Genomic DNA, 25,725 nt, shown 5'->3' on the forward strand with positions numbered 1-25,725 from the left:
GATTTCTGCAAGCCAGTAACACAGTTGCATACCTGCCTTGTAAATTTTCCCCTCCAAAAGCATGCTGAGGATTCATTGTGCTCTTGAGATAAATGGAAAAGGTCACATCCCTTTGAGTTGCAGCAGACTAAGTTACTTATAAATTCATCTTTTGTCAGCATAAACTGCTTATTCTCTGGGCTTTATCATGAAAGCTTATTGATACACTACCACAGCTGGCCTGGGGTTGAAGGCTTTGCTCCTCTGAGTTGGTGGTATTGTTGTGGTTAACTTCAGTGGGGCCAAACCTTCACCCTTGGTGAATTGGTTTGTGTTCGTGCCACTCCCTAGAGCAGCCTTGCACCACGATCCAGATCCCTCAGGTGTAAGCACAGGTGGGTAGGAATATGCTGAGCCGTTACTGACCATGCTTTACTTTCCTGAATGCAGCCTGAGATCCCAGCCCCAACCCAGGCAGAGCTGCCAGGGCAGCTGACAGCTCCAATGTTGGACAGTCAGCTCCAGTTCCTCCTAAGAGGGCTTTGTTTGAATGAAACCAGTTGGTAGCATAAAATAAGCAAAGTCCTAAAGCTGCAAAACCTCATTCAGACTGAGAGGGTGACCAGAACTGTTTTTCTCAGGCAGTGTTTTCTCAGTCATGACTGTACAAGCATTTCAAGGCTTAATTTGACATCTGAGTCTGTGGTTACCAAAAATGAGGGGAAACATAACTGCTGTCCTAAAGAGCATTTGGAAGTGTTGGTGTCCTCAAAGTGCTTGTGTAATCAAGAGAAAATAACCAAGTCTGATCCTTCTGTGTTCTCAGTTTGCATTTTAAATTATGAAATAAGTATTTCTGTTGCAATTATCTGAATGGAGAGGACATTTCTGTATGATCCTGGTCTCTTCTCCCAGGGAACCAGCACCAGAACAAGAGGACACAATCTCAAGCTGTGCCAGGGGAAGTTTAGACTGGATGTTAGGAAGAAATTCTTCATAGAGAGAGTGATTGCCCATTGGAATGGGCTGCCTGGGGAGGTGGTGGAGTCACTGTCATTGGAGGTGTTTAGGAGGAGGCTTGATGGAGTGCTTGGTGCCATGGGTTAGTTGATTAGGGGGTGTTGGATGATGCGTTAGACGTGATGATCTTGAAGGTCTCTCCCAACCTATTCCATTCCATTCCATTCCATTCCATTCCATTCCATTCCATTCCATTCCATTCCATTCCATTCCATTCCATTCCAAACTGTTTTCTATTAATATCCCTGTATCTTCTACACTTAATTTCTCTGTCACAGTATCACAGTATCACAGTATCACTTAGGTTGGAAAGGACCTCGAGGATCATCGAGTCTTTCTCCTCCATCTCAAATGAAGCCCTGGCAGCCATCTAGGCATATAAAAACTCTTTTCAACTGAAACCCCTATATTTTGCTCCTGAGATAAACCTCCTTATAAGCAAGTTTTGGTCCAGATTTTTCATTTTCATACTCCCATTTTAAAATGAGGTAAAGCCCTGTGAACTGTGTGACACCACATCACGATGCTCTGCAGTTTACTGCTCCCAGTTTGGAGAAACAGCTGGGTGCAGGCTGCCAGCAGCACCGGTGCCTTTGACTTTGCACTGAGAGTGCAGCACAGCTGTGAATCCATCTTATAGAATCACAGAATCAATAAGGTTGGAAGAGACCTCAAAGATCATCAAGTCCAACCTGTCACCCAACACCTCATGACTACTAAACCACGGCACCAAGTGCCTGTCCAATCCTTTTTTGAACACCTCCAGGCATGGTGACTCCACCACTGCCCTGGGCAGCCCATTCCAATGGCTAACAACTCTCTCTCTGAAGAACTTTCTCCTCACCTCAAGCCTAAAGTTCCCCTGGTGCAGCTTGAGACTGTGTCCTCTTGTTCTGGTGCTGGTTGCCTGGGAGAAGAGACCAATCCCCTCCTGACTGCAACCTCCCTTCAGGTAGTTGTAGACAGCAATAAGGTCTCCCTGAGCCTCCTCTTCTCCAGGCTAAACAACCGCAGCTCCCTCAACCTCTGCTCCAGAAGCTCCTTGTTAGGCCAGGCACAGCATGCTTGGACACTGCTCACTCCCACAATGGATTTGCAGTCCTGGGTCAGTGGAGGCCCTGGAGCTGGCATGCCCACCAGGCAGGGCTGGGCAGGGCAAGAGGTTGCTTTGGTGCAGGACAGCGCTGTCAGGCCTTCTTGTTGCCAGTTTTTCATTACACTGAGACAGCATTCCAGAGTAAGTGGTAATACAAATGTTGGCTTCTTGAGTGATTTTCTAACTATAAAATGCCACAGGGCAATGCTGCTGTGTTGTAATACTTCTCTGTTTCTTTGTTCTTCACTTCCATTTTGTGATGCTCTTCAAAACCCAAGTAGAGTGTACTTCTCTGTTATGTTACCTTCTCTCAGTTAATTGTGAACTGCATTCAATAATGAGTGAGAGCACTTAGCTCTCACCTCTTGTTAGAGAGAACATCTCAGGAATCATGATGCACAGTGAGTCTTGGCAAAAAGAATGAGGTCTTTGTCTGCTTCCATCCACTGTGTGGATGTATCCACCTTTAACACCAGCTTTCAAAAACTGAACTTCATAGAAACCTTCTCATATTTTCTTGCTAGGATCTGTGCTAATGGTTCCTAAAAGTAAAATTTTGGTGGTGGTGTAAGTATCAAAGAAAAACTTGCTTTTTAATTCTGCAGAGAGTGAAGGCCCTGGACTGAGCCAAGAATCCTTTAAAACAGTGTTTTTAAAGTGCTGACTTCTGGCTTGTTTCTAAGCAATAGTACAGGTCATTCTCTGAAGGAATGGAAATACCAGAGGAGCCTTCCCCTGCACTGCTCTGGTTGCCACATCTAGACAGCAGTGGAGAAATAAGTGCAGCTGTCTTGTCACTTGTGTGAAGGAGAGCTCAGCCCTCCCTAACAGGTGAATCTAAATCTCCCATGCTTTTTGACCCACCTTTGTTCAGACCCTTGGTGGGAAGGTGAGTAATGTTGTCAGCCCAATGTGAAAGGCTGCATGAAAGCACCATGTAGCTAAGTTAATAAAACCTCCTAGTCCTGGCTTAAACCTCTAAAAGCCAGGACAGTCAATTCTATGTTTAGAAAAGCTGTTTCCCAGGGCTTTGCAAGTTTATAATAACTGTTAATATTTATTGTGAGTTGGAACTTGACACAAGAGGTTTCAAAACAAGTAAAATACTTATTTCCTTTTGGTTCAGAGCAAGATTCCCTGTCAGGCTGCTGCTGGTGGATGAGAAGCTCAACAGGAGCTCTCAATGTGCACTTGCAGCCCGCAAAGCCAATCAGATCCTGGGCTGCATCAGGAGAAGTGTGGCCAGGAGGGCAAGGGAGGTGATTCTCCCCCTCTACTTAGCTCTGGTGAGACCTCACCTGGAGTACTGCCTCCAGTTCTGGAGCCCCTATTACAAGAGGGATGTGGAGGTGCTGGAAGGTGTCCAGAGAAGGGCCACGAGGATGATCAGAGGGCTGGAGCACCTCTCCTGTGAGGACAGACTGAAGGAGTTGGGGCTGTTCAGTCTGCAGAAGAGAAGGCTCCCAGGTGACCTAATTGTGGCCTTCCAGTATCTGAAGGGGGCCTACAGGAAGGCTGGGGAGGGACTTGTCAGGATCTCAGGTAGTGATAGGACTGGGGGGAATGGAATGAAGCTGGAGGTGGGGAGATTGAGGCTGGAGGTGAGGAGGAAGTTCTTGACCATGAGAGCAGTGAAGCCCTGGAATGGGTTGTCCAGGGAGGTGGTTGGGGCCCTGTCCCTGGAGGTGTTTAAGAGCAGGCTGGATATGGCTCTGTCCAGCCTGATCTAGTGTGGGGTGTCCCTGCCCATGGCAGGGGGGTTGGAACTAGCTGATCCTTGTGGTCCCTTCCAACCCTGACTGATACTATGATAAGTGTTTTCCCACCCATGTAGCAGATCTCCTTTGGGTGATTAATTTTGAATACAGCAGGCCCAAGGTCAGAAAGGCAAAGCAGAGAGAGTTAAAAAGATACTGTCACCCCATGGCCAGCCATCCCCTGCTAGTGGAGGAATGGGGATGAGCTCTGTTCTCAGGGCTGCTTCTGCAGGTCACAGGAAACAGTCATGGACAAAACAGGAAAACCAGTTCTGGGAGTGGAAAGCAGAGCCTTGGCATGGCTGATAAGAGGGCAGGTGAATGAGACCTTGCAGAATTAGCACTTTGGCCTTCGCTGGGTATAAATGAAGTTCTTTGGGTTTATCTGGCCATTAATCCACAAACTGGCTTTTTTTTTTTCCCTGCCCTTTTAAAACAGTGACTCACTTGCAAGTTTTCAAACTGCTAAGCAATGTGCAAGTGGAATTTGAGGGACTTTACAGAAGTATGTCAATATTTTTTAATCATTGATTTTGGCAGGTGGAAATCATCATTAATCTATGTTAATAACAGTAGTTCTGTGAGAGTTTATAGTTATTGTAGTTGTTAACTGAATTTGTAGCTCTGAATGGAAGGGTGTTAAGGCAGCAAGCAATGTTCACATGTTTGCACCTGGGTTTCCTCAAGGTCTTGATAAACTCTATGGTAGTGAACTTCAGCTTCAGGACTCTGCAGTCAACTCTGCATGTGGGAAGGATTCCAAAGCCACTTCTAACCTCCCCTACCAGCCACATCTGAAAATAGCATTTCTGCAGGCACACTGATGGAACTCAAAACACAGCAAAACTATTGTTCTCTCGTGCAAAACTGTCATTTAGGTTAAGGCCATGTTCTGCTGGAGCTCACATGAGTTCTTCACCCAACCCTGCGTGGCTGTCTGCTGTGGTGGTCAGGCTGTCACCCCTCACAACCACTGTGAGCAAAGCTGTAAGCAGGCACAGCAGTGCCAGCATCTGCTTCCTTTGCAAGGTCTCCTCTCTGTTCAGCAGGACACTTCTCTGAATTCCTCTCCTATTCCAAGCTGCTTTTCATTCTCTGTGCTCAGGTTCTCTCAGCTCACCATCCCCGACCCACACACCGCAGCAAGGCATGGTGGCCATGCAGTGCATGCAGGATGAGGAAAGCCTGCCAGCTCTGACCCAGCCTGAGCTTTTGCCCCCAGCAGCCTGTGCCCAGGGCCTTCTCCAGCACACCCCTGCACTGCACAGCAGGCCATGCCCGGGAGGTGTCTGCAGACAGGGCTGCCAGGGAACTGCCAGGCCTGGTTGTTCCAATGCCCAGGTGGGGCAGCCTCTCAAAGCCATTCCCTTTCCTCCTCTGCCCTCCTGGGTCTGCAGACAGGAGCAGGAGCAATCCCCACTGCCTTCAGCAACAGCAGGGCCTTCCTCAAGCCTCCTGGCATCTCCCAGAGGCACCGGCGGGCTGGAAGAGGAAGCGCAGCTTGGTGAGAAATCACCGGCTGCGTCACAGCTCTGCTGTCTCTGCACAGAATAGAAAGCCCCCTGCTCAGAGGGTATGTTTCAGACATTACTCACTCATTCCTCCACTCCTGTATTTCGAGGCCCTTTACTTTATGTGGTGAATATTCATGTTTTCCTCTCATTACCCTTTGTAATCTAATGTAGCCCATGGCAACCTTAGCCACTGGAGACTAAATACAATTCAGAATCTGAAACTCTGTAAGCTCTGTCAGTCACAGGCTGAACAGCCCGGCCGTGAGCAAACAGCAAGCCCAGTGTGAGGCTGGAAAAGTATTTGTGGTAGTGAGCAATCAGTGCAAAAGGGGGCAAGTGTGGAAAAAGGAGTAACGACATTGTGGTCAGTCGCTCTACAGGTGGGCAATTGTTACCTGTATCACTGCTCCCCATTAATTATTAGAATTATTCTTGTAGCTGTTGTATGGCAGTGATAGGAGCTGACTTCAGCAAGAGTTCACACCCACCTACAAGGTTTGCTTCCAGATAAGTCTGCATGCACAGTTATCTCATGTATTAATCATTCTCTTAAAGTGACCTATTCTTGTTTGTTGTTGCATTAGGCTGTCATGTAATTTACTGGCTGGAAATATGTTTGTGACTTAGATATCCTCTGTGTGATATTTTTTTCTCAAGCAGACTCTCTGCACTGGCAGTGACTTGTCTTTTGACACCTCTCACCAGCAGGCAGGTTGAATCTCATCTGCTCTTGGGAGAGTTTTTCTCCTTTGGAATCCCCTCTGGCTCTGGTCCTTTGTTCTGCCAGAATCCTCTTTAGTCTGCTGTTTATTCACTACCCTTGCATTTTGTCCCATGACCTTTTTTGTTGTGGCAGGCTGCACAGTGATACTTGAGTGTTTTCTGGCCTGGTTTGCACTGTGGGGTGATCCAGCCTGTTCTGCATGCAGCCAAGCCATTTTCAGATGGGTTTGCTTGTTCCCTTCCTTCTGCAGGCACTGTCCAGAAAGGAACAGTTCTGCCTCTTGTACCCAGCCTTGCGGGTGCCCTTCTGCCCATCCCAGTGTCATCTTTGGGTGTGGACCAGAGGGACAAGACAGTGGTTTAGATTTTGACAGGCTACCTTCACTTGCCAGTGTCCTCACCACCTGCCCTGTGTGTTTTCAGAGTGTACAAACACCTGGCACAGCAGTCCTGGGCCAAACAGAATTCATGTTTCTTAGGACATCACCTCAGGAGTGCTTCTGGATCCTGGTGTCTCACAAAAGGGGGAATCTCTTCTCACTCAAAGAGATTAGAAGTTGCTAAAGCTCTAGATGACTTCTATGCTTGCTTTATTGGTTACTTTTATAACCCATGATTTTTCTGCCAATTAAGAAATATTTTCCACCCAGTAGAAATACATCACACTCATTCGTGCAGTGATACCTTCTGGGTATCAGTGAGGTATCTCAGATCACCAGTGAATCCCTCAGCCCCCAAGGAGCAGATTCCCACAGGACATGCTGTAGTTCTCTGGGTTGTTCCAGCATCTAAGGCTGGAGCAGAGAAGACAGCTGTCATTCCCTCCAAAACAATTAGAATGCAATGATCTAAATCATTTTCAGGCAGCTCTCATCCTCATTTCTCCCCTCAGATTAAGCCAGTACTGCTCTCACCAACATGCTCAATTAATTTCCAAATGAAAAGAGGGTGTTTCTTTAACTTGTGAGGAACTGGAGAGAATTTCCCAGGTAAGGAAATTCCCAGGTTTTGTTTTAAGGAGTTGTGCTAAAGAGAAAAAACAGAGGGGAGTCAATGAAGTAAAAAAGGTTCAGGGACTAAGTATTGAGGTATGCCATGTGCAAGGTGAGGATGACAGACCATGCTGCAAGCAGAAAGCAAAGCAAACTCTAAACAGCTTCTGGTCTTTGCTGCTAACCAGGCCCTTTGTTGGATTCTGGTCTGATAGAGGCTGGTGGTTTGGAACTTGAGCCCTGTCCTATCTCTGGCCTCAGCTTTGCAGTAATCTTTTACATGTATGAGAATTTGCAAATTAGATCCCAAAAGTAACTTCCTTTGAGCCAGGCATGTTCCCAGAGGAGAAATGGAGCTCAGTCCCAGTCACAGACAGTCCCACCAGCCTGTTCTGCCCAGTCCAGCCAGCCCGGGGCCCTACCCAGCAGCCAGCACTGTTCATCATTCCTTGTGCCCATGCAATGGCAGCGGTGTCACACACACCCGGTGCAGCACATGGCTGTGAGAGCATGGAGCACACCACTCCTGCCCAGTCCCTGTGCACTGCTGCTGCTGAACAGCCCAGTTGGTCAGCTGCCCCCCAGGCACTGAGCAACAAAGCCTAGCACCCAGGCTGTCTGCCATGGGGCAGCCTCTCACCCCAGGATCCCCCCAGGGACACTGTTGGCTGTGGGACACTGCAGGCACCATCACATTGTCACCATGGTTCAGCCCCTGTGTCTGTGGCAAGGGGAGATGTTCTTTGGGGAAAGCATTCTGGTTGGGAAGGGAATAGGGCCAGTTGTTGCTCACTGGAAGGAGAGAGGGGCCCTGGATTTCTTGCTCTGTAACTGAGGAAGGCACAGAGTTGCAGTGGTGATACCAAAATGTTCACTCTGAGGCATGCTGCAGATAGGTGTTTGCCTGAGCACATCAAGCTAGGGAGCAGTATGGCCAGCAGAAACCCATAAAAGAGAGAAGGAGCAAAATACAGTGTGTTTAACTTCCCTGCTCTGTGTTGGGGCTGCAGTCCTGTTTACCTTCTTAGCCTTTGCTGCGGGGTGACCCCCCCCTTGTTATTGTCACCTTTGACTCGGCTCACTGGCACGATCACCATGGTGTTAGTGTAGCCTGTGCAAGTAGCAGCTGTTGAAGGCATTGTGCTGCAAGGGCTGTGTTTGCAGGGCTGTGTTTGCCCTCCTGAGCTGGCTGCAGTCAGATGCTAGCACGGCTGGTTAGCTGGGCACAACATCAGGAAGGCTCGTTAGGATTTTGGTACATATGAGGCAGCTAATTTAATTCAAACAGCAACCTGTCCTACTGCTTAGCTTTAATATCTGCTGCCTAAACTGAGCATACAAAGACAAATTACACAGGGTCATTTGTTGGGAAGAGAACAAGGGGACCCAAATCTCCCTTTCAGCTTCAGGGCAATAAAAACCAGTAATTCAATTTGGAGGAACAAACTCTGGAAGCTGACAAAAATGAGATGTCCTGCTTGGATTGGTCAAATGACATCTTGGTGTAACCACACTCCTGTACCAGCCCACACCAATGCTGAGCTGGGACCTTGCTCATTTAAAACACCAACATATTTTTATCTTTGGCCTTACAACTTCCAAGGCAGCCAAAGCTTGAACTGGCAGCCTGTGTTCCCTGTCCTTGCTCCTGGCAAAAGCAACTTTGACAGGCTGAGAGTGGGTCAGAGGTAAAGGTAAATTGGTCCAGCATTTTCTGAAAGAATACAAAAATAGTAACTAATTCTCTGATGGAAAGTGGTTGGGATTTGTTTTTTCCCCTGTTGAAGTTGTCTTTCAATATCCTACAGAAACAGAAAGACTTAAAAGTGAGAGAAGGTTTAGTAACTGCTAGGACTCTCACTCAAAAATGAAACAGATCAAATCAAAACTGTGGCTCAGCATTTCCCATGAAGAGCTCAGTTTTCATTAGTGCTTTATAACTCTGTCTCATCTCAAATATTTTTGTATTATAGACAGTTCAGGGTGTCCTGGTTTGGCTGGGACAGAATCTCAGGCCAGCCGTGAGCTGCAGGCCACTAGCAGTTTGAAGTCAATCAGGACAGTGACCTGAACTGGCTACGGGTGAATCCCAGCCCATGAAAGGCATGTTCACTGCAGAGGGGGAGGTTTGCTGAGGATGGGGGCTCCTGCTCTTACTTGGGCTCCTCCTGATTCTGCTCCTCTTCCCTCTGCTCTTGCTACCTTCCCATTTAGCATGACCACTGTGCACTTGCTGGGCTGAGTAGCACGGTGTGTGCTTTATACTGGCATGGGTGTCAGCTTTGTTTCATTAAGTCTAAGTACTAAGACTAAGTACTGCATCCAGTTCTGGAGCCCCTATTACAAGAGGGATCTGGAGGTGCTGGAACATGTCCAGAGAAGGGCCAGGAGGATGAGCAGAGGGCTGGAGCGCCTCTCCTATGAGGACAGACTGAAGGAGTTGGGGCTGTTCAGTCTGCAGAAGAGAAGGCTCCAAGGTGACCTAATTGTGGCCTTCCAGTATCTGAAGGGGGCCTACAGGAAGGCTGGGGAGGGACTTCTCAGGATGTCAGGTAGTGATAGGACTAGGGGGAATGGAATGAAGCTGGAGGTGGGGAGATTCAGGCTGGATGTGAGGAGGAGTTCTTCACCATGGGAGTGGTGAAGCCCTGGAATGGGTTGTCCAGGGAGGTGGTTGGGGCCCCATCCCTGGAGGTGTTTAAGCCCAGGCTGGCTGAGGCTCTGGCCAGGCTGATCTAGTGTGGGGTGTCCCTGCCCATGGCAGGGGGGTTGGAACTGGATGATCCTTGTGGTCCCTTCCAACCCTGACTGATACTATGATACTATGATAAGTCCATTTTCATTACACCCCACTGGGCCTTCTCTTCTTACCCTGCTCTGGGGAGGGGTCTGATGGAGTTTAGCTCCAGATATGGTCTAACTGGAGACACAGGGATAGGAAATTAATTGACAGATGAGAACATGTGGTCTTTAAAGAGGAGGTATTTCTACTCCCATGGCAAAGTTTGTCTAAACATCTGCCCAAGAATCTAGACACAGGATGCACAGTTTTTCCAAATGACCTTTATTTGACCAAAAAAAGTGGGTTTATTGCTGATTTTTCTTCCCCACTGAGGCCTAGTGGGTGTTGTCACAGTTCCTACAACACTCCTGGAAATGCCTTAGCCAGAGGAAGCAGAATCCCTGAGGCAGATCCAGCATGATCAGCAGCAGCAGGGAGCGTGCTCACTGTGTGCAGCAGCGTGCTGGGACACAGAGCAGCCTGTGTCAGACAGCTTCTAGAGGTAACAACGCTCCAGAGTGAATTAATTGTTTCCTGTTAGAAAGAACACTTCACCCATCTCAGGAACACACTTTATCCATCCTTGCACAAGAGAGGAGTTCATTAGGAGCATTTTTCCTGACTAGAAATGCCAGTTAAGGAGGCATTTATATTGTTGGCTTGTGTTCTGAGTTAAGACACTGCTGACAGGGTGCTTTATGATGTCAGAAGACTTCTCACCCTGCAGTCAGTATTTTGTAAAGGGTGTCCAATCATCTTTTGACAATGCCTGTCACCAGCAGCAGTGCAGGAATATTACTGGCCCTTTTAATAGCTTGTTTTCCCCAAACAACTGCCAAGAAGCTCTCATTAACTGTAACACCAGTAGTTTATTGCCTGCTCCTTATTAACCAAGTTAGTTAAGAGTTCCTCGAAGTGTTTGGCTAAATTTTGATACCACTGAGCATTGTATTAATGATATTGGTTTAATCACAGAATGTTAGAGGTTGGAAGAGACCTTGAAAAATAAGCCAGTCCAGCCCACCTGCCAGAGCAGGATCACCTATACCAGATCACACAGGCAGGTTTTGAGTATCTCCAGAGAGGGAGACTCCACAGTTCCCCCGGGCAGCCTAATTAGCACCTTCAGGGAGCTTTATGCAGAAAACCCACCTGGCAGTAATCCTGGGTGAATAACAAAAGAGTGTAACTGAAACAAGGGTTTGTGAGGGTGGAAAAACAGCTAGAAGGAGCATCTTCAGGTAACAAACAGAAGAGTCCTGAACAACTGGAGATAAATCAAACAAGCCTCTCTCACTTGGGTGCTCCAGAGCTGCCTGTCTGTCGTAGTATCATAGTATCAGTCAGGGTTGGAAGGGACCACAAGGATCATCTAGTTCCAACCCCCCCGCCATGGGCAGGGACACCTCACACTAGATCAGGCTGGACAGAGCCTCATCCAGCGTGGGCTTAAAGACCTCCAGGGACGGGGCCTCAACCACCTCCCTGGACAACACATTCCAGGGCTTCACCACTCTCATGGGGAAGAACTTCCTCCTCACCTCCAGCCTGAATCTCCCCACCTCCAGCTTCATTCCATTCCCCCTAGTCCTATCACTACCTGAGATCCTGAGAAGTCCCTCCCCAGCCTCCCTGTAGGCCCCCTTCAGATAGTGGAAGGCCACAATGAGGTCACCTCGGAGCCTTCTCTTCTCCAGACTGTCCATCATCCAGAGGCACATACAAAGTGTATTTTGCATAACTACAGCTGGCATGCCCAGAGCATAACAGACTGGGTTTGCTATTAGTTATTCCACTAGTGTGAGTGATTGAGGTCCTACACTTCAACTTTTCCACTGTTTCAAATAGGGTAGAAAAGTTGTCACACCTGGAATTCTCTGTTTCTCCATTTCTGTTTTGGAATAGGTCTGTACATTGCGTGTGCTGTCGTTTTCACAAGAGCATTGCACAAGACAGATTGTGACTGAGGGAGAATGCTGCTGAAAGGAAGGAAAAACAACCATTCTTTCCTGGCTAGTGATGGTACTAGAGAGTGCTGCTGCTCCCTTTTGCTCTGCCACAGCAGCAGTTCTGATGGGTCAAGGCTAATAATGCACACACAGAAAGGTGGTGGTGGCAAGAGGACACAGTCTCAAGCTGCCCCAGGGGAAGTGTAGGCTGAAGGTGAGAAGGAAGTTCTTCACAGAGAGTTGTTAGCCATTGGAATGTGCTGCCCAGGGAAGTGGAGGACTCACCATCCCTGGAGGTGTTCAAAAGGGGATTGGACATGAAATTTGGTGCCATGATTTAGTAATCATGAGGTCTTGGGTGACAGGTTGGACTTGATGATCCTTGAGGTCTTTTCCAACCTTAGTGATTCTATGATTCTATGATTCTTGCCCCCTAGGAGAGTGATACTGGAAATCTTCACTTTTCATTATTTGGTATAGAATCCTTAAAATTCTTTTTTTGTCAGATCTGCAGTTTGTTTAATCAAGCCTGTAATTGCTTACACTGTTCATAGATGAGAACATCTGTTAATTCATAGACTCATAGAATTGTCAGGGTTGGAAGGGACCTCAAAGATCATCCAGTTCCGATCCTGCTGCCATGGGCAGGGACACCTCACACTACGTCAGGTTGCTCAGAGTTCCATCCAGCCTGGCTTTAAAAACCTCCAGGGATGAGGCTTCCACCCCCTCCCTGGGCAACAGAATAATAATATTATGACATTCTGTGATTCTGTGAATATCATAGATTGAGCAGTAGGCTCCATGAAAACTTCTCCAGTGGCAGTCCTGCTACAGAAACCTCTAACAGAGCTGTTACTTGCACAAATCTCATTAACATAAATGGCCTATGAGAAACTAAACTATCCTGTCCCCAAAACCTGTTCAGTCACAAAAAACCTGTTCAGCCCCTGTACACTGCATTTGCCCCTGTACACTGCACTGGTTAGGCCACACCTCGAGTACTGTGTCCAGTTCTGGGCCCCTCAGTTTAGGAAGGAGGTTGACTTGCTGGAACGAGTCCAGAGAAGAGCAACAAAGTTGGTGAGGGGCTTGGAACACAAGCCCTATGAGGAGAGGCTGAGGGAGCTGGGGTTGCTCAGCCTGGAGAAGAGGAGACTCAGGGGTGACCTTATCACTCTCTACCACTACCTGAAGGGAGGTTGTAGACAGGCGGATGATGGTCTCTTCTCCCAGGCAGCCAGCACCAGAACAAGAGGACACAGTCTCAGGCTGCACCAGGGGAGGTTCAGGTTGGATGTTAGGAAGAAGTTCTATACAGAGAGAGTGATTGCCCATTGGAATGGGCTGCCCAGGGAGGTGGTGGAGTTGAGGTCATTGGAGGTGTTCAGGAGGGGACTTGCTGGGGTGCTTGGTGCCATGGGTTAGTTGTTTAGGTGGGTTGGATTGGTTGATGGGTTGGACACGATGATCTTGAAGGTCTCTTCCAACCTGGTTTGGTTTATTCTAAATAAAGGTTTATTCTAAATAAAGAATCCCTCCCAGTAATTTGGGGTGGTATTTAGCTATGATCCCTTCCTGTGCCCACCTGCAAAAGAAGCCTGCTTATTCCAAAGTATTTCTGACCCTGCTGGAGCATGATGGAGGAGAGCAAATCGTTTTCCCCATTTCCTGGGGTGTAGCTAGGATTTTGTTATTGTGTCTGTGTTAGCCTCTCACTGAGAATGAGGCTTGCACAAGCCTAAGAGGTGGTGGTGGGGAGGAGGAGCCCTCATCAGAGTGCAGCAAGACAATGCCTGGCTTGAAGGAAGGATGCTGCTGCCTTATAAAAAGAGGAGCTCACCCTACTTTATTCTACCAAGTTATTCCCTATGGATCATTTTGTCTGGGTAACTTTTGTAGCATTTATTTTCATCTTTGCCCCAGCCATTAAAAATCTTGTTTGTCAAAGATTTGTAAACCATAGTAACTTCCTGCCTGGCTGGTCAGTGTGCTAAAGACCTTGGAAAAAGCAGCAGAAGTTTTCACCCTGTGAAAACATTCATATCAATAAAGGAAATTGATAAATATTGTTCCATAGAACAGGGGCTCTGACACCTGGCAGTAAGGGATCATTCAGGGGTACAGAGCACCATGCCTTAAAAGCCATGCAGCTGATACTGCAAAAGGAAGGACTGTATGAAACATTGATTCATTCTCACAGCTTACCTCATAAAACATAGCATCAGTTATGTGGGGTTCTGGAGTAGTAAGTAAAGCAAGAGGTTACCGGGGAAAAAAGTCAACCTTTAAATTGCAGACAAAGAGCTTCTACCACCAGCAGTATTACATCATCAAAACATTTCACAGCCACTCAGAAATAAGCTGTACTTCTGTATGTCAGTGAAGCAGCAAATTGAATTCTCATAATATGTTTTGAAAATGAGTCTTGTTAGGTTTGATGAGGTGGAAAAGGTACTGAGATCACTGGTTTGTTCCAATACGTTCAGCACGCTCTCCCTGGATGTCTGCCATGGCTAATCTTCTTAATGGCAGCGTGGCTCCCATGCCCCTTTGGTGGGGAGCTGCACGTCTCGGGTTTCAAGGTAGGGTGGTAAATAAGTTTCTCTTCAAGCATGAAAAACCCTTTTGTTACAATACCAGAGATTCTGAAACAGGTATCAGGAAAACCTTAGTATTCATAGAATGGAATACTCGCAGAATACAGTGTCACAGTATCACAGCATAACTAAGGTTGGAAAGGACCTCGAGGATCATCGAGTCCAACCTATCAACACAGACCTCATGACTAGACCATGGCACCAAGTGCCACGTCCAATCCCCTCTTGAACACCCGCAGGGACGGTGACTCCACCACCTCCCTGGGCAGCACATTCCAATGACGAATGACTCGCTTGGTGAAGAACTTCCTCCTCACCTCGAGTCTAAACCTCCCCTGGTGCAGCTTGAGACTGTGTCCCCTTGTTCTGGTGCTGGTTGCCTGGGAGAAGAGACCAACCCCCACCTGGCTACAACCACCTTTCAGGTAGTTGTAGAGGGCAATGAGGTCACCCCTGAGCCTCCTCTTCTCCAGGCTAAACAATCCCAGCTCCCTCAGCCTCTCCTCATAAGGCTGTGCTCAAGGCCTCTCCCCAGCCTTGTTGCCCTTCTCTGGACACCTTCCAGCAAGTCAACCTCCTTCCTAAACTGAGGGGCCCAGAACTGGACACAGGACTCAAGGTGCAGCCTAACCAAAACAGAGTCCAGGGGCACAATGACCTCCCTGCTCCTGCTGGCCACACTATTCCTAATGCAGGCCAGGATGCCATTGGCCCTCTTGGCCACCTGGGCACACTGCTGGCTCATATTCAGGCGGCTGTCAATCAGCACCCCCAGGTCCCTCTCTGTTTGGGAGCTCTCAGCCACTCCGACCCCAGCCTGTAGCTCTGCATGGGATTGCTGTAGCCAAAGTGCAGCACTCAGCACTTGGACTTGTTAAATGCCATCCCATTGGATTCTGCCCATAGTACCAGGTTGGAAGTGACCTCAAGAATGATCTAGTCCAACCTTTCAGGGTAAGAATATAGTTTAAATGAGCTGACCCAGCACTCTGCCAAGCTGGGCTTTGGAACTGCCTAATGTAGGGGAATCCACCACCTCCCTTGGGAGTTCGTTCCCATGTTTAATAGTTTGAATGGTGATAAAATTCTGGCATCCAGTCCTTATCTCCCCAGCAGCAAAATTTGGTTGACATTTACACAGAAGGAAAAGAACTAAAGTCTACACATGTTGATAAAAACCTAACTCATCCTTTGACTCTGTAGGAAATTATTCCTGCAGCTGAAATGTGTGATTATACATGTCTGGTGTTGCACCACATGCAGGGCTTAAGAGATGAAGAGTTGTTGTTAGAGCTATCCCCATCCTTGCCTTTATGAATTCAGTGTTGAGCAGAACAAAATGCAAAAGTCATTTTAACTACACTCAGGCATACACATGTGGGGGCAGGTGGGGGTTGGTCTCTTCTCCCAGGCAACCAGCACCAGAACAAGAGGACACAGTCTCAAGCTGCACCAGGGGAAGTTTAGGCTCGAGGTGAGGCGAAAGTTCTTCACTGAAAGAGTAATTGGCCATTGGAATGTGCTGCCCAGGGAGGTGGTGGAGTCACCGTCCCTGGAGGTGTTCAGAAAAGGATTGGACATGGGACTTGAAGCCATCATTTAGTTGTCATGAGGTGTTAAGCATTAGATAATGGGTTGGGCTTGATGATTTCTGAGGTCTTTTCCAACCTTATTGATTCTATGATTCTATGAACATGCCCCAGCCTCACAGAGTTCACTTACAGGCATTTATTAAGGACAAGTTCCAGTCTATTCAGGCCGAATGTTCAAGAAATTGAGTCTGTCTCACACACTCTGGATGTCTCCCTCTTTGGTTGCTTCCCCATTCCATCTGGGCAAACAGTTGGCCTCAGAGCATGGTAAACCATCATGAGATTCAAAGTTCTATCACAGTGAACTGGTGAGAGCATGTAGATAAACCTAGAGAAGTTCTGGCCTCATCCTCATGATGACTGAACCTGAGGTTCCCACTTCAGGTGCTTTAGAGAGCTTCCATCTGTGGGCTCACACATGCTGAGTTAACTGAATATAGGCTGTTCTGGAGGTTGCAATAAACACTTTCTGTGCCTTTTAAAGCCGAGTTAGAATCCACTGGAAATCCCACAGCACATTTATAATGACCCCACATCAAACTACCATTTAACTGGCTTCTATTCCAGATGCCTTTGCAAAAGACTTTACTTTTTGTTAACAGAATGTCATACGAAAGTACAGAATCTTACACACTCAGCATCGTTCTCCTTAAACCGCATTCCGAATTCCTTGGTTCTGAGCAGCCTCATTTCTCGACTTGTCTTCTTGCTGTCAGCCTTAGAGACTCTGTACAGGTGGGGTTTGTGCACAGCTGCAGAGATCCCAGTGCTCTGAACTCTTGTGTTCTGTTAAAGTAATCCTGGATAGCTCTACTTGAGTTGAGAGAATCTTGAAAAGGAAGCCCATGGGGTGAACCTTTTTTACCCAGGTTTCCTTTCTTTAATCCTAGGTTTCCTTTGGTTTTTAACCTAGGTTTCTTTTTTGATCATCTGCCTGTTGATTATCCACAGGCATACCCAACTGGCTAACTATGCCTGAGCTGTTGTTGAAGTGATTTTCATACTTCCACCCAGATAGCTCTCTGCTGTCTTGAAACACTCTCACGTGCAAGAACACAAGGTGGGAGGCGAGAGTTTTGAACCTGTATGTGTCTTAACATGTTGGCCTAAAGTAGGGTTGTAGAGGTGAGAAGAACACATGAGAAAGTAAAGGGAAGGAGAAAAGAAAGGTAAGCATGAGAGGGGTCTGAAAGAGCTGCTTTTTGCCAGGTCATTTTTTTCATCAGAGTGCTCAGGTGAGCCAGAGGTTTTGGGCTGCTTTGGAGGGCTGCTGACCGCTGTGGCTGTGCTTTGTTTGCAGTTACCCCTACAGCGAGGACTCCAGCCAGGGAAAGCAGTACATGAACACAAGATGTCCAGCTTGGTGTGACAGGATCCTGATGTCCCACTCAGCTAAAGAGCTCATTCTGAAGGTAAGTAGGGACCTGCAGTCACCTGTATGGCTCCTCCACACTCTTTATCTTCAGCAAAGGTAGGTAGGGCTGATACGCTTCTGCTCGCCCTTGAGTTTCCAGGTGCCTGGGCAAATGCTCGCCAAGCTGGAGACACCAAACCATGGCAACAATAACCTCCTGTGCCTCCAGCACTCTCCACCCAGGATGTGGACTTGTCCCTGTTAGGCTGTTGGCAGTTACCAAAGCATGAGCTTCGGTGTCTGAGCTCTGCCAGCACTGGCTGCCTACCATCTCTCCTGGGCCAATTCTGTACTTGTCTGTGCTCTGCTGGGATGCATGGCACTGGGAGACTGGGCCTGCTTCGAGAAAGTAACAAAAACCCTCCCATCGCTCCCCCAATCCAGTCCCCTGCACACCAACAGAAGTGACAGCACTGCCCTTGCCAAGGATTCTTCACAGGTGCCCAGCGAAGTACCTAAGGGTGGCAGCTGAGTAATGCTGTTGTATATCAACAAAGTGCCCAAGGTATATATCTTAGATTTAGGTTCCCTCTGTTGCTGATGATGAGAACCAGATTTCCTAAGCATATCTCAGATTCTAGAAGGGCCAGATCTCCTCTTGCTGTCCCCTGATTGAAGGCAGAGTCTCCAGCAGGTAGGCTCCTAACTTGGGTAAACCACTTAAGTGTCTGAATTCAGACATTCCATTAGAGCTGTACAAAGATGGTTGTGCAGTGGTTTAGAATGTACACTTCCTCTTGGGATTTTGCTGTATAGAGGTAAGGTAAATGTGGCTAAATGACCTAAATATACTTCAGGAGCCTTCCATATGTCTTTTTCTTCCCATTCCTCTCTTTCCTCCCTACCCTGTTCTGGTTACCTCCTTTTCCTGGGAGCACTGTGCCAGGCCAGCCAGTGAGGTGTGGCTCTGCAATCCCCTGGGTGCTGGTTCATGGCGCTGGCTGTCAGCGGTTCTAAAAGGACCAAGAACACAGCAGGACATCACTCTATGATTTCAGGAGATCCCACACATGCTGTTCTGCTCCGAGACAGGTCTCTTTTGCTGCCCAATGCCTGGTCATGGGCACAATGCAGGAATCCCAGCACGGTGACTCTGAGGTTATCATGCTGACTAGACTGCCTGATACCTAACAGACTGACCAACCCCCAAACTGTCCAGAGCAACATGTCTGTCTATGTCTTCCTGAGGAACTAAGGCAGTTTAATGGGAGTGAATTGCAGAAAGTCATCTGTGCAAATATATCCATAGTCTGCAATTTCCTGCCTTTATTTTCCTGTTTCATTTAATGAAACCCTTGAAACTTGCTCTCCTGAAGTCTATCGCTTTCTGTTTCTCATCAGGGTTATTTATCTCATGATTAGACTGTTTGCTTTGCAGCATATAACTCACTGTGAATGGCTGAGAACATTTCTTCCATAGCTATTCAGATTTCAGTTCAAGGCACTTCCTCACACGTTCTAACATGTAAGAAGTGTCTGCACAATATCTTGAAGTTTCACCCAAGCATTGATACAGGTTGGGCAGGGGCTGGCTTGAGAGCAGCCCTGAAGAAAAGGACTTGGGGGTGCTGGTGGATGGGAAGCTCAATATGAGCTGGCAGTGTGCACTTGCAGCCCAGAAAGCAAATTGCATTCTGGGCTGCATCAAGAGAAGGGTGGCCAGCAATTTGAGGGCCAGCAGCTCCACTCTAGTGAGACCCCACCTGGAGTACTGCATCCAGTTCTGGAGCCCCTATTACAGGAATGATCTGGAGGTGCTGGAAAGTGTCCAGAGAAGGGCCATGAGGATGAGCAGAGGGCTGGAGCTCTTGTCCTATGAGGACAGGCTGAGGGAGTTGGGGTTGTTCAGTCTGGAGAAGAGAAGGCTCCAAGGAGGCCTTATTATGGCCTTCCAGTATCTGAAGGGGGCTACAAGAAAGCTGAGGAGGGACTTTTTAGGATGTCAGGTACTGATAGGACTGGGGGGAAAGGAGCAAAAATAGAAATGGGTAGATTCAGATTGGATGTTAGGAAGAAGTTCTTCCCCATGAGGGTGGTGAAACACTGGCACAGGTTGCCCAGGGAGGTGGTGGAAGCCTCATCTCTGGAGGTTTTTAAGGCCAGGCTGGATGTGTCTGTGAGCAACCTGCTGTAGTGTGAGGTATCCCTGCCCATGGCAGCGGGGGATTGGAACTAGATGATCCTTGAGGTCCCTTCCAACCCTGACAGTTCTGTGATTCTGTGACAACTGTAGACAATGCATCTACTGCAGCACTTAATAACAAAATACTGTGAGCCTCCGAGGCATACAGGCTGTACCATAAGACAGTGATGTCAAAATCAGTGGTACTTCATCTTCTGACAGAGAAATATCATAGGGAAAAAGTGAGACTTCACCCAAAATCTTCCAGATAGCACTTGGCGCCCCTGAAATTCCTGAAGAACAAAGGATTAAAACCATGGAAAGAGCGGCCAATGGGAGAAGATTTTTTCCTATTTTTTTTCCCCCCAATCTATGAATAAGGAGATAGAAGTGTACACAAAGGCTTGAAGAGTGTAAACAGTACAGAGGGAAAGGAATTCTTTCAGATTATCTAGCGGGGTATAACTCGGATATAATTGGGGGGGGGGCGGGAGAAATTAAACAAAGGACACCAAAGTTAGAACGTTAAGGACGTTTGTAACTATTGAGGTCACTTAGCCCAATCCTGAAGTCTCTGTTGAACAGAAATCCAGCCAGTTGGGTTGTTCCAAGCTTATATATACTTTTTTTGTTTAATGTAATTTTGTCTCTGCATCTTTGCATCTGCAAATTAGGAGCACGCAGTCTGGGGCACCTCCAGGAACAGGCGTGCAGGATTAAGGATGCAGCCGAGGCCGGACTGGTGTGGGTCTGGCCGCACCAGTTAGCTCGTCCACCTCAAAAGCAGTTGTGGCCTGCAAAACTCGCTGAAAATAGGCAGTAGGGAAGAAAGCTGAGGAGAAGGGATAGAGGAAAGGGCAAAATAACCTTACAGGTTTTTCGTGGCTCTACACACTGAGCTTTTGCCTTGCCGCAAGCGCTCATTGCATCGCAGGAGACCTGCGCTTCAGAGCTTTCAAAGGAAATTATGGAGAAAGTAAAAGGCCATCTTAATTAATTGATTAGGCTGCAACAAATCCTGCAAGCAGAAATGGATACGAATTCTTACAGAATTTTTGGCTGTAACCAAAAACCCAGTATTCTCCCCCAGGTGATTATTTTGCCGCATTCGTTTGTCCCGTAGGCAAATAAAGAGCTGCTTCTCGGTGCCTTAGCGAATCTATGCTTTCTTTCAAAGAGAGCTGGTGGTAAATCTGCCTTTTAATCCTCAGTGAAGAAAAGGACAGGCTGCACAAATTGCCACGCTGTGCGGTGCGCTCAGCCACACAGTAGGCATTACAGATTGTACAGACATGGGGCTGTAAACAGCTTTCATGCAACATCATCTATCATGCTATGGTCGGTTACCTCACCATCATGTTATTTTATGCTTCCTGAGCCCTAAAACACCAAAGGTTGCCCACTGCTAGGGAGTTGTGTTGATGCCTGATAGCATGAAGTAATGAATGCTCAGCCAAGTGTATATTGTTTCTGCTTGTGCACCGCTGTAATTTGTTTATCTGTCTAAAGATTATGCAGTTGAAAATCCACAATTTTATGCTGCCTTTGTAAATTATCAAGTCGCTTTTGATGAATGTATCCCCACTTCCGATGCTGGTGGCATTATGATCTTGAAATATTGGAAAGTGCTCATGCATACAATGCAGAAGGTTATGTTTTTATATTTTTGGCAGACAACCGTGCTATAAAGTAAATCTGACCTTAAGCTTCCTTACTGCATTAAAGATAATTCAGTTTTAACTTTATGGTCCTAAATGCTACTGTTTATAGAAAAGTTATTGCCCAGTCAAACTTGACTGATTGCAGATGAGGAAAAAGTCTTGACTGCTTCATACAAAATAAATTAGCAAGCGCCGACCGGCTTCAAGCCTTGCCTGCGACGGCGCGAGAGGCTCCAGCCTGCGGAGCGCGGGTTTTAATTAGCTCAGAGGAATTGTTTAGCATAATAAGAAAGTGTCTCCTAGGGCAGTGTGTGTGGATGTGCCAGAGACTCAAAACAGAGTCTTGAGAATCACAGTTCCTGCAAAGGTAGGCGCGCTGTGCTATTCATTAATGCTGAAGGAGTCAGCCTGTAAGGATAAAGTCCAACGTGGAGCAAAATGGGAGCAGCTCACAAAGCAGACTAGAGGGGTATCAGCTTTCATTTGCTGGTTTTATTACAATCACTTCATGCCTTTTTTTCAGATTGAGAAATACAGGAATGGTTAAAGACCATACTCCTAAACTGTAAATGACTCGTTCATAGAAATCACAGAATCACAGAAACATTCAGGTTGGAAAAGGCTCTCGGGATCACCAAGTCCAACCAATAATTCTACTCTGCAAGGTTCACCCCTAAACCATATCCCCAAGCACCACATTTAAATTACCTTCCAATACATCCAGGGTTGGTGACTCAGCCACCTCCTTGGGCAGCACATTCCAATGCCTGACCACTCTTTCGGTGAAAAAATGTTTCCTAATGTCCAGTCTAAACCTACCCAGTCACAGCTTGAGGCCGTTCCCTCTTGTTCTGTCACTTTACTGCCTGTGAGAAGAGGTTCGTCTCTCTGAACATTTAAAACCACCTCTGTGATGAAATCAAATGCTGTTGCAAGGCAAAGTGGAGTGCGTTCAATTGAAAGAACAACCTAGATCACACCTAATTCAATGCAATGTGTGTGTTGTTCTTGGAAAAGGACTGGCCAAAAGCTCAGGCTGCATTTCACTGGCCAAGGGCTGGAATGTGACTGTAACCCAGTCATTCAGTTCGTCTGCCCTGTGTTACCCACCAGCATGTCTTGAGCTCCCAGCAGCAAGGAGTAGATGCAGCGGTTTCAGGAGTCATTTCACGTGGCCAAATCGCACAAAGCCCTGCAAACAGCGCGGACATAAAAATTCACTCCGCATGCTCTTCCTCTGGAGTAAGCCAAGCAAAGATGTGTCCATGTCACTTCATTCAGAAACTGGTTTGAACTATTTACAGACATCCTTGCCCCGTTTCAGCGATCTGGATAACACTTGAACTGACTAAGTGTTTGGTTGTGCTCTTTGTGTTTGTTTTTTCCACCAGTCAGAAAACGATGAGAAGATAGTAATATATGACCACATTGGGCCAAACGTCTGCATGGGGGATCACAAGGTAATTGAACATTTTAGTTCCAAATGAAACATGGTAGCTGTAAATGAAACCTTTTAGCTCTAAATCTGTTTGTGATTAGGAAGAAGTGTGCGCTCGCTTCTGTTAATTTCACGTTTAAGTCGACTGTCTCTCTGTGCCATTTTCAATTTAAAGCCTCAAAAATGTTTGCAAGTCGAATTCAAGTGAAATCAGGCAGTGCACTGGAGCAGATACTTGTGTGCAGTCAGATGAGAGGGCAGTACCAGATGAGGAGCAGCAGCTGTCTCCGTGCACTGAGGACTGTTTGTGTAAAACAAAAGTATTTTCACGGGGTGATCAAAACTGCTTCCAAAGGACCGCGGCAGTTCAGCCGGTGCCTCGCTGCTGCGTACTGCAGTAACAGATTGGCGGTTCCACACTTCAGCAAAACCAGAGGAAAAGGATCTAGAGTTACCTCAGTGCCAGTGGTTACAGTGAAGGGCAAGTTGGGAGCGTCACAAACAGTCTTCTCTGCTGAAGGTACCCCATGGGAAGCTAAGTTAGAAATGCAGCACAGACGAGTATTTGCTGTGTGTGAAAAGGGCTGGTCGAAGAGCAGGGAGGAACCTCTGAAAGCCTACACAAAAACTACATAAAACCTCAGCTAAAAACATGCAAAAACTTGTAAACTGCATGATGGTGGTGATGTATCAGTCCTAGAGACGGTGTAAAGGCTCTGGAACGATAACTCAGTGACAGATAACAGCTCATTAATTGCATGTGTCTATGCAGGTATGCAAGTAAATCCAAATTCACGGCTCTATGCTGTGTGTCCTGTGTGGGTCAAAGTTCTGGTGAGACAGAATAGGTTTTCTAAGTAAGAATGCACGTAAGATACTCAGTCCAGAATCAGCCAGCTCAGATTTAAATACAGAAGTTTACTGATGTCTCCAGTAAAACATAAAATTCTGTGTGCTGGCAGCTGAGGGACTGCCCCAGCTCAGAAACTTGATTTCTGCTTCCTCCGTGCCCCGGTGTGCCTGACCTGGATTTTCTTAGCGTGGCTCTCCCAGCGGAGTCAGCTCTAGTAACACGGAGCTGTGCCTGGGACCCGATCCTCCTCCCACAGAAATCAGAGGCAGACTTTCTTTTTTTTTTCACCCTGAGATTCCAGTGGGAGCAGAGATCTGCACGGAGACGCTGCCGTTCTCTCTGCGTAGGTAGTTAGGTGAATTCAAACCAGCGGGGTTAATTCAAACGCCGTCGTGTTTGCAGTCGCAGAGGAATTTCTGTTGTGTTTTAACTACTGCCTTAAAATGTAGTTTAAAAACAAAAAATATAAAACAACTAAAAAATGTTTGTTTCCACTGTGTAACTTCTTATTTTTCCCTGCCTTGCTGCAGCCTGTGTTCCTGTCCTTTCGAATAGCTGCTGGGGCAGGTAAACCTATTGCAAATGTGCACAAGTGTTGTGTCGTGCAGTGATGTGGTGGTAAATATCATTCTTTTTTTCCCCCTCCCCCCTTCTCGTTTATATTTCCTACATCATTTCCCCTGTGTTTATTTTTTCTTTTTATTTTTTTCCCTTTTTTTTTTTTTCTCCTTTTTTTCCCTTTTTTTTTTTTTTTAAAAAAAAACAAACAATGCCAATTCTACGACAGGAAAAAGATGCCTGCGGAACGAGAAGCTGTTCCGCGGCAGCACGCTGTAAGCCGGCGGGAAAGGACCGCGCGCCGTCACCGCACACGCCCCGCGCTGCAGCAAACCAAGTGTCGATCTCCAGCCCCGAGTGCCACACTTTTCTACCTGCTGGTCCTACACTATGCTTCAGCATCATGGACTCTTCTTGTTGTTGTTGTTGTTGTGTTTGTTTTATTTTGGTTTGGTTTTTCTTTTTGTCTGAGAGAAGCCTCACATACCTCACCGGTCTTGTATGTTCATGTGACATCAAGTAGAAAACGTGGAATTATTTTTTATATGCATATATATATATATATAATATAATATATATATGTGTGTGTGTGTGTGTGTGTGCGTGCGTGCGTCACGGTTCTGTTGCCAAAAACTCTAACTAGACAGCGGAGGTGTTGCTGTATTTTAGACTCCACGACTTTCCAAACTTTTAATTGAGTGTTTTCGTCGATGTGGAAAGGGAAAAAACAACAAAACACCCAACAAACAAACAAAAAAAAAAAAGCTACTCCAGCCTATTACAAACTTTTAAGAGGTGTCATGCCTGACTAAAATTTATGTACCTTGACCACTTCGGGGGTTTGTACATTGGAGTGTATAGATAAGAGATAGCGATGGTTTTAAAATGATGTTTTCTTTGTTGACCAAGGCTTATGGTTTGTGCTTTTAGTTTTGAGCTTTTGTTTTGTTTTCATTTATATATATATATATATATATATATAATTTTGGGGGTTGTTTCTGTTCTGTTTTCCTCATGTTATTTACTATACTGCCATGTTACATGGTTTTTTGAATCACACAGCAGCTGCTTTCTTATACATACGTATATATATATATGTGTGTGTGTATATATATGTATGTATGTGTATATATACACAGATATATAAATAATTTATAAACCTGACCAAAACTTAAGGCTGAATATACCTTCCAATATGAATGCTTGAGAGTGCCATATCCAGCAGTTAGCGTTGGGAGTCCTAGCAGGGTTAGTTTAGTGTACATCGACACCAACATTTATCTAAGAGCCGATATATAGCAGCGGCCATCCTGGATAACAGATTATTATAGCATCCTATATAGCACATATATTAGCAGCCTCACTTTGTTACTCCTATAATCCCTCCTTTCTATGTACTATTAAAGATTTGAATGTGAAGTTCTTAGCTTAGGTTTGGGTGTAACTTTCCAGACTTTTGTAAGCCGTTTTTGTCAAGTCTTTTGTTACTGTTTTAATGGTGCCAAGTATCCCTATTAGCGAAACCGTGAAACGACGTGGGAGAGAGTCTTCTCAGATCTGCTGCAGGTAGCCACTGTGCTGGGCACAAATTGTGTCTGTACAGGGTTAAAGACAAAAAAAAATAGAAAAAAAAACTTTAAAAAAAGAAAATAAACATCAAGAGGACTGTAAATTT

The 25,725-nt window shown here is 46.5% G+C and overlaps 1 protein-coding gene across 2 annotated transcripts in view; it reads left to right on the forward strand.

The window, feature by feature from the left end:
• The window catches only part of INPP5A (inositol polyphosphate-5-phosphatase A), a 285,924-nt gene extending 261,509 nt beyond the window's left edge, over positions 1–24,415 (forward strand). Inside the window, exons 13-16 of one of the 2 annotated variants that reach the window (XM_068140277.1) lie at positions 17,305–17,416; positions 22,593–22,661; positions 24,023–24,059; positions 24,280–24,415. In XM_068140277.1, the coding sequence (XP_067996378.1) occupies positions 17,305–17,416; positions 22,593–22,661; positions 24,023–24,059; positions 24,280–24,329 (268 nt within the window). In that variant the 3' untranslated portion in view covers positions 24,330–24,415. Of the gene's footprint in view, positions 1–17,304; positions 17,417–22,592; positions 22,662–24,022; positions 24,111–24,279 lie in introns of both variants that reach the window. The other variant, XM_068140278.1, reaches the window with a different exon arrangement.
• The last annotated feature ends 1,310 nt before the right edge of the window (positions 24,416–25,725 follow it).

Source organism: Melanerpes formicivorus, unplaced genomic scaffold, assembly GCF_026170545.1.
Source record: "Melanerpes formicivorus ecotype bairdi unplaced genomic scaffold, bMelFor1.0.p_v2 SCAF_6, whole genome shotgun sequence".
Taxonomy (NCBI): Eukaryota; Metazoa; Chordata; class Aves; order Piciformes; family Picidae; genus Melanerpes; species Melanerpes formicivorus.